A 12,067-nucleotide genomic window follows, 5' to 3' on the forward strand; every position below is an offset into this window, starting at 1 on the left:
TTTTTGAATGCTTTTGTGGAGTCATAATTTTTCTTTTCCTTTTGTTTCCCATTTACTTCTTTGTAAAATATGACGATAATTCCTATCTCAAAAAATTCCTCCTCCAAATTCTACCTTGTAGAACAAAAATGCTAATTTATCTTACTATATTGATTCAAAAAATATATGTTATTTAATTATAAATTACATTATGATCTACAATGAAATAATTTCCATTCACAAGTCTTGATTTTATGGATGATACTCCTAATTAATGATCATACAAGGAAGAATATCTTGGATTTTGTATATGATCATCTTTTATGTTAGATTGACCAATTTAATTTGACAAGCTTTTCTATTTAGATTTTTTATTAGTGGGTTTGAGCTTGTTGGAATGGTTCTTTGTTTCTTATCATTGATTTGATTTACATTTGAATTCAAACAAAAAAAAGTCATGATAGATAACACATAAGAATATTAAAATTTATTCTTTAGTTACTTCAAAATTTATTTCTTCAAATATTTCATCACTGAGATAAAATATGGGTAAATCATAGCTTTTCTTCAAAAAAAAATCCTAGGATTTGTAGGCCAAAATCTCTTTGGTTTTGGGATATCATGCCACATTTATAGAATTTTTTATGAAAATATATTGATGAGCTCTCAAAAATATTTGAGGATTATAAGAGACCTTTTTCATTCTTTAGGGCCAGATTGTAGGCCTTCAATAAGTCTTACGACAACCAAAAAGCTTTGGTAAACATGGGTAATCTTATTTACTAGGGACAACTAGGTTGCTAAATGAGCGGCTTAAGAGGAGTAACCTATTTTACCATAGGTGACCTAGGGTTGCTTATGGGAATATCAAAATATCAAGATACGTGATACCTAGAAATGAGTACTTCCTACACATTTTGCAAAAAGAAAATTTTAGGCTGGCTTATTCTATAGTCTTTCTTACTTGTCTAACCCTTGAGGTTTTGCGGTACTCTATGTATTTAGGCATCATTTCAACTATTGCATTGTGATTTTATTCTTCAACATGCTTTATTAGTCTCTATAAAGACACATATGAGTTGTTGCATCTCCCTAGTAATAAAATATTCATGGATTGTTTGAAATGATACTTTATTGTTGTGAATACATCCTTGGGTAAATTTTAAGGATTCCATGCATCAAGAAAGAACTTTAGTATGTGATTTGGTCCTTTAAATTATTGCATATTGTTAATATCATTGATGTATGTGAATTGAGTACTCTATACTTGGTTGAGGGACTTTCCATATCATTCATTTATTTTTCATATTGACATCATTTCATTATGTTTATGTTCTTTCTCTATGGTGTTGTGCATTGAAATTATATCATCCTACACTTTATGCTATTATTATATTATTAGTCATACTTTTGGTTATTTTTAACAATTTTTTATGTGTGACATAGTATTGTGATATGAGTATTTTACAATTATAAGAGAATTTTTTCTATTAATTTCTTCAAGTAAAATTCTAGACATTAGAAGCTCAAAAAAAATCAGAAATTATAATTTAAATATTATTAAATCAATTGTGAATAAAAAAATGAACAATTTTTAAATTATCAAATATTTATATATATAATAAATATTAAAACATAATATAATTTGAAATAAAAAAATTATAAATTACAAAGAAAACTTAATTTGATGGGTGAAAAACAACAATATTTGCAAAGGATATAAACATGATGGTTCTCTACCTTATAAGATAATTTGTTTCTAATAAAGTCTTCACATTCACACATTTTTATGTCTTTTATTGTTAATTTGGTTATCCTTTCTCTCCTTTTGTATATATTCTTCTTTCAACTAAAATTTTAAGTTTCATTAGTTGGCACTTTGTTTATTGTATGTGTTGCTTCTGGATTTGATTGTGTGAATGTTTTTTCATCAACGTTTTAGATCACCCATTTTTCTCCTTATAATCTCTATCTCATCCTGATGATGGAGCATAGAGTGTGATCTGAAACGTCGATGAAAAACATTCACACAATCAAATCCAGAAGCAACACATACAATCACATGGATTGTGCAAATCTGATAGCTTTAGTTTGTTTATTGACTTGAGTGTTGTTGTTCAGGTTGGTGGGTCTCTTATTGAATTTTTTATTTTTCACGAATAATATAATCTTGTACTTTACTTTTTTCATTTTTATTAAGAAAAATAAAGATGGGTGCTAACACTTACTTCTTTGTTGATTTTATATAATAAAATTCAATAGACTTTGTAGGCACACTTAAACATTACAGCTAAAGTATGTTATAATGTAATAAATGATCACATTAAAGAACAAATCGAAGAGGGAATGGCTTAAATCACACACACTAAGCTTACACTTTTAAACTTAAAATGGTTAAAACACACAGAATTGAGGGACATTTTGTAGGCTTAATATTGTGCTTAAGCTGTGCGGTCACACTAAGAATACACTTCTAGACTTAAAAGTATTAAACAATGAGAATTGATGAGCATTTTTTAGACTTAACATATTGCTTAGTGTGTGATTTAAGAGTGGCCATCCAAAAGTCTTTACATATACACGTAAACTTCACCAAGCAAGGCCATTTATACAATGAGTACTAAGCTAGGAGACATTAAAGAATATGATCTTATTTTCACAATAAGAGTTTAATTTTCCAAAATGTTCTTGATTTCCAACGAGATATTCGCACTAGAGCTAAATACTCTATGGGAAGAGATGGGAGTTCTTGTTGCCAGATATATTACTGTATGTTTAGTCTTTAAAAGAATAAATTTTAGAGCTGTGGTGTTGCAAGAAGTGAAATAGCTGTTGTAGTTTGCCTTTAAAGCAAGCCTGCATCGAAGGGTACAGCAGCTAATGATAACCATGCGTCCCCTGCAATAAATGAACTCACAGTGAAATTTTGAGCATCAATGCTGTTCATCACATGATAACCAGACCACGAGACTCTCTGTGAAGTATCTGCCCCGGGTCCGCTGTTACCATATTCACCGTAATATAACGTGCTCAAGGCAAAGTCTCCAGACCACGCTAACCACCCAGCTGGCTGGATATAACTATCTAGATAAGACTGCATGTAAACAGTACGAGAGTACTGTTTCCATGGCCTACCCAGGTATGTGGGGAAAGAGCTGATAACAGGAACAAGTTCAGGCGCAGCAGTTACATTACAATTGTGAATAGATATTCCAGTATTTTGATTTGGGTCTGTTCTACCTTGAGCAGTATAAAGATTCTGCTGGTTGTCCATGGGTTTCCGTGCAAGAAGAGTGCAGTCCTGAAAAACTACTGCGGCGTTGCCAAAGATGAAATCCACAGTGCCGTAGATGTCGCATTCTCGGTAGAATTGACGGAGGGAGTGAGTGTAGAGAGTGTCTTGGTAGCCCTTGAAACTGCAGCGGTAAAAGGCTGATAGATCAGACCCCACACGTAGAGCCACGGCCTGGTGCTTCACTGCTCCTGCTGTGTTTTCGATGGTGATATCGCGTGCAAGAAAACCTTGTCCAACTGCAGCTGCATGGAGCCAACCCGGCAAAGAATATCAGATCCAAGTAATATTAACCATACTGAAGTCAACATGTGACACGATTTCAATATCTAACGAGCCTCAATAATTTGAGAATTACAGAACACGCAATAGAGACTGGTACCTGTAGCACTATGGAATTAAATGAATAAACTAAATGGAAATGATTGCAATCATCTTACGTATTTTCAACTTTACGCTTTCTCTAGAAATGCAGACAATATGGAAGATTTGTTCATTGTCTAGATTTTGTTTGTTTGACCTATGGAGATTAGACTAACATATATATGTTTGCAGAGAAAACTACGTCAACACCAAAGAAAACACGAGTATAATTAGGTAGAAGTTGGAATTTTATAGTTAAAAACTAGTTTCTTTTGAGTGGGGGCAATTATGAGTAAAGTTGAATGATGCGTAAAGGGTTTATGGAAAAGTCTCACTTATATTTTTATAAAAATATTTTGTCAATCATTCTATTAATCCACTTATCACTAGGATCCTATGCTATGGTTATATCGTTTAGTATTCTTTTTCTTTTGGGTGTGATTATTTCAACTCATCAAGAAGAAAATGTTATAAGAAAATTTGAAAAATTAGAAGAATAATTTCAGTGAGAAATACAAGTGGAAGATTATTCAGAAAAGCATTCACAAATATATTCATGTAGAGATGCAGAAAATGATAATTCGATTGACCAAAATATATAATCAAGGTTGTATGGAAATCATCTCACATTTATTAGCAAATCTAATAGGTTCAGTCTTTTAAACGTTTGTCTCATTTTCGATAAGAAGAAAAAACTTAACATTTTAAATTCTTAGATTCAAGAAGTCTTCAACAACCAAAGTGATTAACAATGAAAACTTTAATATTATTTCATAAATGATAATATTATAGACACTTATTTATTACCAAATTATCAGCATAAAACTTAAAATTAATATAACATTAATCTAAGAAACAAAAATGATGTTATTAACATAATATGATTATTTAAATGTAGTGTTTTTTTCTTGTCACCAAAGTTCAAACTCCATTAAGATATTATTATTGAACACTTTCATTGAAACCACCCTTCACAATTCCCAATCAATAGAATTTACCCGTCTTTCAAAAAAAATCTATATAACACACTATTTCTTAAAACTACACAAATAATTAAAAATATAGAAAATATCATTTATTGCAGATATCAATTATTATTAAAAGTACTTTTTAAAATATAAAAAATCCCAACCATTCCAATCAAACAGCCTAAACTGGGTATGTATCAAATCATGAGAGTGTTCTAATTCTATTTTATTAGAATTCTTAAGCAACAATGTATTTTGTGAAGTCAGAAGAGCACCAAAGGTTCCTAGTTCTAAAATACCATGGAGAAAAGCAAACAAAAAGAGGTTAGAAGCTTACAAACTGTTGCAGAGTTAAACGTAGTCCATCCATCCACGACGCTTCTATTCCCAGTAATTACAGTCACATCTATTCCATCTCCAATGAGCATAATATTATATTTGTTCTTGGGAATGTCCACATTTTCGTTGTATACACCTGCGGTAACATAGATCACGTATCTGTCTGCGCTTTTGTTGGGAGCAGAGTTGACTGCATCAGTAATGGTGGTGAAATTCCCGCTATCATCCTGCGCCACCGTTACGAAGTCACCCACTAAGACGCCGTCACCATCTGAGCTTTGCAGAAGCCGCCTTCTGTCCGCCCGAGACAACCATGACGGAACTCCATGATCAAGCGATCCATATTGAGACAGAAAATCATCGTCAGATAACAGACGTCGGTTCTGAGCACTGTGGGAACTCTTCCCGGGAGCCTTCCCCGCAATAAAAAATTTCTTCATCAAAGCCAAACTACTGCTTACAGAATCTGAAGCGTTAGATATGTCATTGGTGAAGGAAAACTGGTGGGACTTTACATTGGCCTCTTTCAGTCCTTCCAGACAGGTGGCCTGATTGGTGAGGGCTGCACTCAGAAAACTCTGAATATCCACGGCGCTCTTCCATCCCACAGTCGAAGTTGTGGAGTTTGCCAGCTTTGACAGACTCGCCGTCAAATAATCGACGGTGAGATCGTAGAGAAAACTGCAATCCTCTACAGCTTGGTTCTGCCTTGACCCGCCACTCGATGACCTACCAGAAATAGAGCCTCGAACAACTTTAGCTTGACGTAAGCTGTTTTTCATAATAATTTCACTCAGATTTTTAGGCCCATCTCGAGATGATACTCGACTTTGATACAGGCTCCGCTCACAGTATGTCCTATTGGCAGCTAATTCGCAAGCAGATTTAACATAACTGTCTTGGGCATCGACTCTAGACTGATATGAAGAGAGAAGCGCTAGGAAAATCACAAGGAGAAACTTAGAAGCCATTACTTCTCAAACATAGACTCGAACTAAGAATATTGGTGGCCATACAATCTGTTGTCAAGTATTTTATAGAGTCGATAAGTTAAAGTCAACGAAATCACAAGCATCCGAGCTCACCCATGTTTATCAATTAGGCGGTCTCTTAATTATCTAAGTGGCAAGATTACAGCTACCTCCATTGACTTGACCATAGTTTACAAAATTATGCAAACAGTAACCTATGAACAAGCTCATCGTTTTGCATATTTTATTTGATGATTTCCCGAGTTCAGTGTAAACCAAGCTCAATAGATTATGCGGCACATCGATGAGCGTGACTGGCTTGACGCGTCTTCCGACGCCTTTTATCCTACCTTGCCTTCCTTTCATGACATTTGATTCAATCTATCGTGCTGCACAGAATAATTTGTAAGTTCGTATTTTAATATTATTTGCTGGCAACGACCACCAAAGGTGGCGGATTTCTTGTTCGTTGAACAAGGAGAACGCGCTTTCAAACGCCCAATGGATTCCTTTTTGCATATGGAAGTCAAAGAAATACGGAGAGCTCGAAAACGATCACCGTGGTTTCCCCATACGTGGATTAATATTGTTAATCCGAGAGGCAAACATCCCCATCCACCCCATGACAAATCTACCTAATTTATGTTTCACTCTTCCGAGGTCCATGTGCATTTGCGTTGAATCAGTCATTTTTGCAAATATTTTCATATTATCTTGTGGGAATAGTTTCATTGTTTTTTATTTATTTTTAAATAGTGCAATAAAATCAATTAACAATTTTATAGGATTTTGGATTCATATTATTTAAATAATAAAATGAAATTTAAATTTAAGCACATGGTTAAATTAGCATAGAAAAAAGGGCTCTTTTTATAGGGTGTTAGTTAAGTGGTGGTGGTGTTGTTGTGACCACCAAGGTTCAAACTCGCGTTGAGCCATTGTGATTGCAAGGTTTGTACCTTTGTTGACCTCACCGGTTCATAGCTTCAAGTCAAAAGAGTTTCACATTAAAAGTGTTACAAACACTTATTAAAAACTAAATAAATAAAATATTTAAATGCAAAATTAAATTTAATGTGTGAAGATATAAATTTTGTGTCACTTACTTTAGAAATATTATTTTTATTATTAAATTTAATATTTTGACATGTATATGGCTGTCAAATTTGAAGTAAAAGATACAATTTTTTTGTTAATACGCTTATAGCATTAAACTCCATCCCTTGTTATCATTGTCGAATGCCTCTTGGCAATAAATATTTCTAAATTAAAAAATTAACTTAGATATAAATGCTAAGATTGGTATGAGAAAATTTATATCAAAGAAATTAAATTAAATCAATTGTACGAAGATTCATATTTATTTGTCATTGATGCCAAAAGAAAGGTAGTTGAATGAGTGTTATAGAATTGGACATTTAATATAATATTATACCCTATTTTTCCTTGACTTATTATTATTATTATTTTGGTTTGAGTTTTGCAATTATTTTCAATGGTATAGAAAGTGAAAAAAATATAAATGTGTTCGGTGTGGAGCCTGATCAGTCTCCAAGTGGGAGATTGTTGAAATGTGGCGACTGATCAGCAAAGTACTGTACACTCAGCACGTACCCTCATCGGAGTCCAGGGCCGGGACGGGCCTCGGGCAGGGGTTCGGGGGTGGGAGCCCCTGAGAAATTTTTTTTTGCAATTTTTCGTTGATGAAAACCGACATTGTAATAAACTCTAAAAAGGTCAACTTTGTTTGTTGCCCTAAAAACACATGTTATAAGTGGCTGGGATGCTTAAGGCATTGTAAGGTTGATGTACTATTTTTGCTAGATAATAAGAAAGATTGGACGACTGTGTATGGTGGACGTAACCCATTCTGGGTGAACCACGTTAAATCTCTGTGTTATTCGTGTCCTGTTTTATTTCTTTATCTTTTGTATTTAAATCTGCATATAATTGTTAGTTCATATTTGCTTCAGATCTGTTTGAAACCCTAACAATTGGTATCAAAGCGAGGTTTTCTGTAAATTGGTAGGACTTTCAGATTTGAGTGGGAGCAATGGAGGATTCCAAATTCAAGGTCAAAAAGTTTAACGGCCAGAATTATCAGTTATGGAAAATGCAGATGGAGGATTACCTGTATCAAAAGGATTTGTGGTGGCCATTGGCAGGAAAGGCAAAGAAAGCGACCACAATGTCAGATGAAGAGTGGGACATTTTAGATAGAAAGGTATTGGGATCCATTCGATTGTGCCTTGCACCATCTGTAGCATTCAATATAACGAAAGCAAAAACGACTATAGATTTGATGGCGACATTGGCTAAGTTGTATGAGAAACCCTCGGCTTTGAATAAGGTATTTCTTATGAAGCGTTTGTTTAATTTGAAAATGAGTGAGGGAGGATCTGTAGTGGAGCACTTAAATGAATTTAATACAATTACCAGTCAATTATCTTTGGTAAAAATTACTTTTACAGAAGAGGTTAGGGCTCTCTTGATTTTATGTTCTTTGCCAAAAAGATGGAATAGCTTGGTTATGGCTGTAAGTAACTCTGTCTCTGGTAAAAATACTTTGATATTTGATGATATTGTTGGTGTTATCCTAAGCGAGGAAATGCGAAGGAAAAGCACAGGTGAGACTCCAACATCATCGGGTAGTGTTTTGAATGTGGAGAACAGAGGAAGATCAAAGGAAAGAGGAAAAGGCCCTGGGAATGAGAAGTCACGAGGGAAGTCAAAGAAAGGATGCTCTCAATCTAGAGGAAAGAAAGATTGCTGGTACTGTAGAAAGCCTGGTCATCTAAAGAAAGACTGTTGGTCTCGGAAAAACAAAGAAGGAGACAAAAATGAAAACGATAGTAAAGAAGCTAATATTGCAAGTAATACTTTACAAGATGCTTTAATCTTATATTTGGATAATGTTAATGATTCCTGGGTAATATATTTTGGGGCTTCATTTCATGCTACACCCCATAGAAAATATTTTCTAGATTATGTTCAAGGTGATTTTGGATAGGTATATTTGGGTGATGATGAGCCCTGTCAAATTGTTGGAAAAGGAAAGATAAAGATCAAGTTGCAGAATGGAAATGATTGGTTTCTCCAGGAGGTAAGACATGTTCCTAATTTAAGAAGAAATTTAATTTCTACAGGGCAACTAGGTAGTGAAGGTTGCATAGTTACCCTCTCAGACAGTATGTGGAAGGTCGCTAAAGGATCATTAGTAATAGCTAAAGATGCGAAGGTAGGTACATTATATCTGTGTATAGGTAACACTTACTCTACCCTAGCTGCTATAGATAAAGTTACTGCAAGGACAACAACAATAAATGTTGCAAGAACAGATTCGATAATGTGGCACCATAGGCTTGGGCACATGAGCGAGAAAGGGATGAAAACCCTTCACTCCAAAAATATATTGCCAGGACTAAAGAAGATTGATTTAGAGTTCTATGAAAATTGTGTTTATGGTAAACAAAAAAGAGTCAGATTTCTCAAGGTTGGGAAAGAGAAGAGTGAGAAGTTAGAGCTTGTACATTCAGATGTATGGGGATCGGCTCAGGTATCATCTCTTGGTGGCTCTTGTTATTATGTTATTTTTATTGATGACTCAACCAAAAAAATATGGATATATTTCCTAAAACAAAAATCAGATGTTTTTGAAACTTTTAAGAAATGGAAAGCTTTGGTCGAGAATGAGACAGGAAAAAAGTTGAAGTGTCTCAGATCGGATAATGGAGGTGAGTATTGCAGCAAAGCATTTGAAGGTTACTGCTCCTTAAATGGGATTTGAAAGCAGAAGATAGTTCCAGGAACTCCACAAGAAAATGGTATGTCAGAGAGAATGAATAGGACTATCATGGAACATGCGAGGAGCATGAGATTGCATGTTGGATTGCCCTTACATTTTTGGGCAGATGCTATACATACTACTATCTATTTGATAAATAGAGGACCTTCAACCCCTTTGGATGGTGGTATTCCAGAGGAGGCATGGACTGGTTAAAAGGTAAATTATTCTTTTCTAAAAACTTTTGGTTGCGAAGCTTTTGTCCATGTTGATAAAGAAAATAGAACCAAGCTTGATGCTAAATCTCAGAAATGTACCTTCATTGGATATGGGATAGATGAATATGGCTATCGGTTATGGGATTTTGAAAATAAGAAAATAATTAGAAGTAGAGATGTTATATTCAATGAGAAGGTTATGTATAAAGAACAGATGTAGGAAAAGAAGCATGAACAGGACAAACAAGAATATGTGGTGTTGGATGAGATTCCTGAAAATGAAATGCCACAGGTACTTGATGCTTAACACAATAGATTTTCTCACAAACTCCTGCAAGTGTTAGACATTCTACGAAAACAAGTAGACCCCCTAAAAGATTTTCTCCTTTTTTGTATTCTATTTTATTAACAAATTTTGGTGAACCAGAAGAATATGAAGAAGCAATGCAGGTAGATGCCAAAGAACAGTGGGAGCTAGGCATAAAAGAAGAGATGGACTCCTTGATGAAAATAAAGACTTGGGACTTAGTCCCTTTACCTGCAGAAAAAAGAGCCTTGCCTAACAAATGGGTTTATCGGCTGAAGGAGGAGGAAGGAGGTCAGAAAAGATATAAGGCTAGACTTGTGGTAAAAGGTTTTGCACAGAAAAAGGGTATAGATTATAATGAAATATTTTCTCCTGTTGTAAAAATGACTTCAACTAGAACTATACTTAGTCTTGTGGCTGTAGATGATTTACATCTTGAACAATTAGATGTCAAAACAGTTTTTTTCCATGGAGATTTGGAGGAGGAAATTTACATGTTGCAACCACAGGGATATGAGGTCAAAGGTAAGGAGAACTTGGTGTGCAGGTTGTAGAAAATTCTGTATGGCCTAAAGCAAGCACCCCGACAATGGTATTTAAAATTTGATAGTTTCATGGCTGAACACGGTTATCATAGATGTCATTTTGATCATTGTGTATATTTTAAGAGATTTGATAATGGCAGTTATATTATCCTGTTGCTTTATGTTGATGGCATGCTTGTTGCTGGGTCTAACATGCAACATATAAATGATCTTAAACAGAAATTAGCCAGGTCATTTGCTATGAAGGATTTGGGTGCAGCTAAGCAAATTCTCGGTATGAGGATTACACGGGACATGAAAAATAGAACCTTGAATTTGTCCCAAAGTGAGTATATAAAGAAGGTGTTGAAAAGATTTAACATGCATGATGCAAAAGCAGTTAGTACACCTTTGGCTAGTCATTTCAAATTGACTAAGGAGATGTGCCCAAAGGCATAGGAAGAGGTTAATAAAATGTCTAACATCCCGTATTCATTAGCTATTGGCAGTCTGATGTATGCAATGGTATGCACAAGGCCAGATATTGCACATGTAGTGGGAGTTGTGAGCAGGTTTATGAGTAATCCGGGTATGGAACATTGGAATGCTGTGAAATGGATTCTTCAGTATTTGAAAGGAACTACTATGAAGGCATTATGTTTCAAAAGATCTAATGCTGCTCTGAGTGGATTTGTTGACTCTGATATGGTGGGTGATATTGATTCACGGAGGAGTACTATAGGGAATGTTTTTACTATAGGGGGAACTGCAGTCAGTTGGATTTCTAGGCTGCAAAAGGTTGTTGCACTTTCAACCACTGAAGCTGAGTATGTTGCTGCTACAGAAGCCAGCAAGGAGATGATTTGGTTGCAATGTTTTTTGGAGGAATTGGATCAGACACAAGAGGATAACCCATTGTATACTGATAGCTAGAGTGCCATTCATCTTGCGAAGAACTCTGCTTTTCATTCAAGGACAAAGCACATTCAGCTCAGGTACCACTTTATCTAGACTGTTTTGGAGGAGGGTTAGTTACGGCTTGAGAAGATTCACACAAGTGAGAATCCTACCGATATGTTCACGAAGGCAGTTCCACAGGAGAAGCTGATTTCTTCATCAGTTTTTGTTGGTCTTCTTGATTGATAATTGTGGAATTTATACCAGTCAAGTCCTAGTGTTTTATCCAGAGGATGCTGCATGTACAGTGGTGTCATGTAGTATCAGTCTCTAAGTGGGAGATTGTTCGGTGTGGAGCCTAATCAGTCTCCAAGTGGGAGATTGTTGAAATGTGGTGACTGATCAGCAAAGTACTCTACACTCAG

At 35.0% G+C, this 12,067-nt stretch overlaps 1 protein-coding gene across 1 annotated transcript; it reads right to left on the minus strand.

Moving 5' to 3' along the window:
• Window positions 1-2,609: 2,609 nt before the first annotated feature.
• On the minus strand, window positions 2,610-5,940 carry LOC131030480 (pectinesterase). Its single transcript, XM_057961320.1, has 2 exons — window positions 4,940-5,940; window positions 2,610-3,516 (listed from the first exon to the last, which is right to left on the minus strand). Exons 1-2 carry the CDS (start codon window positions 5,910-5,912, stop codon window positions 2,825-2,827), a joined length of 1,665 nt encoding a protein of 554 aa, XP_057817303.1. The 5' UTR covers window positions 5,913-5,940; the 3' UTR covers window positions 2,610-2,824.
• Window positions 5,941-12,067: the final 6,127 nt, after the last annotated feature.

Source organism: Cryptomeria japonica, chromosome 2 (genome assembly GCF_030272615.1).
Source record: "Cryptomeria japonica chromosome 2, Sugi_1.0, whole genome shotgun sequence".
Lineage (NCBI taxonomy): Eukaryota > Viridiplantae > Streptophyta > Pinopsida > Cupressales > Cupressaceae > Cryptomeria > Cryptomeria japonica.

Coding starts and splice junctions, on each gene's coding strand:
- LOC131030480 (XM_057961320.1), bottom strand. CDS start 5,912: ATGGCTTCTAAGTTTCTCCTTGTGATTTTCCTAGCGCTTCTCTCTTCA. Junction 3,517..4,939: donor GTTTAACTCTGCAACAGTTT/GTAAGCTTCTAA, acceptor GGCTCCATGCAG/CTGCAGTTGGACAAGGTTTT.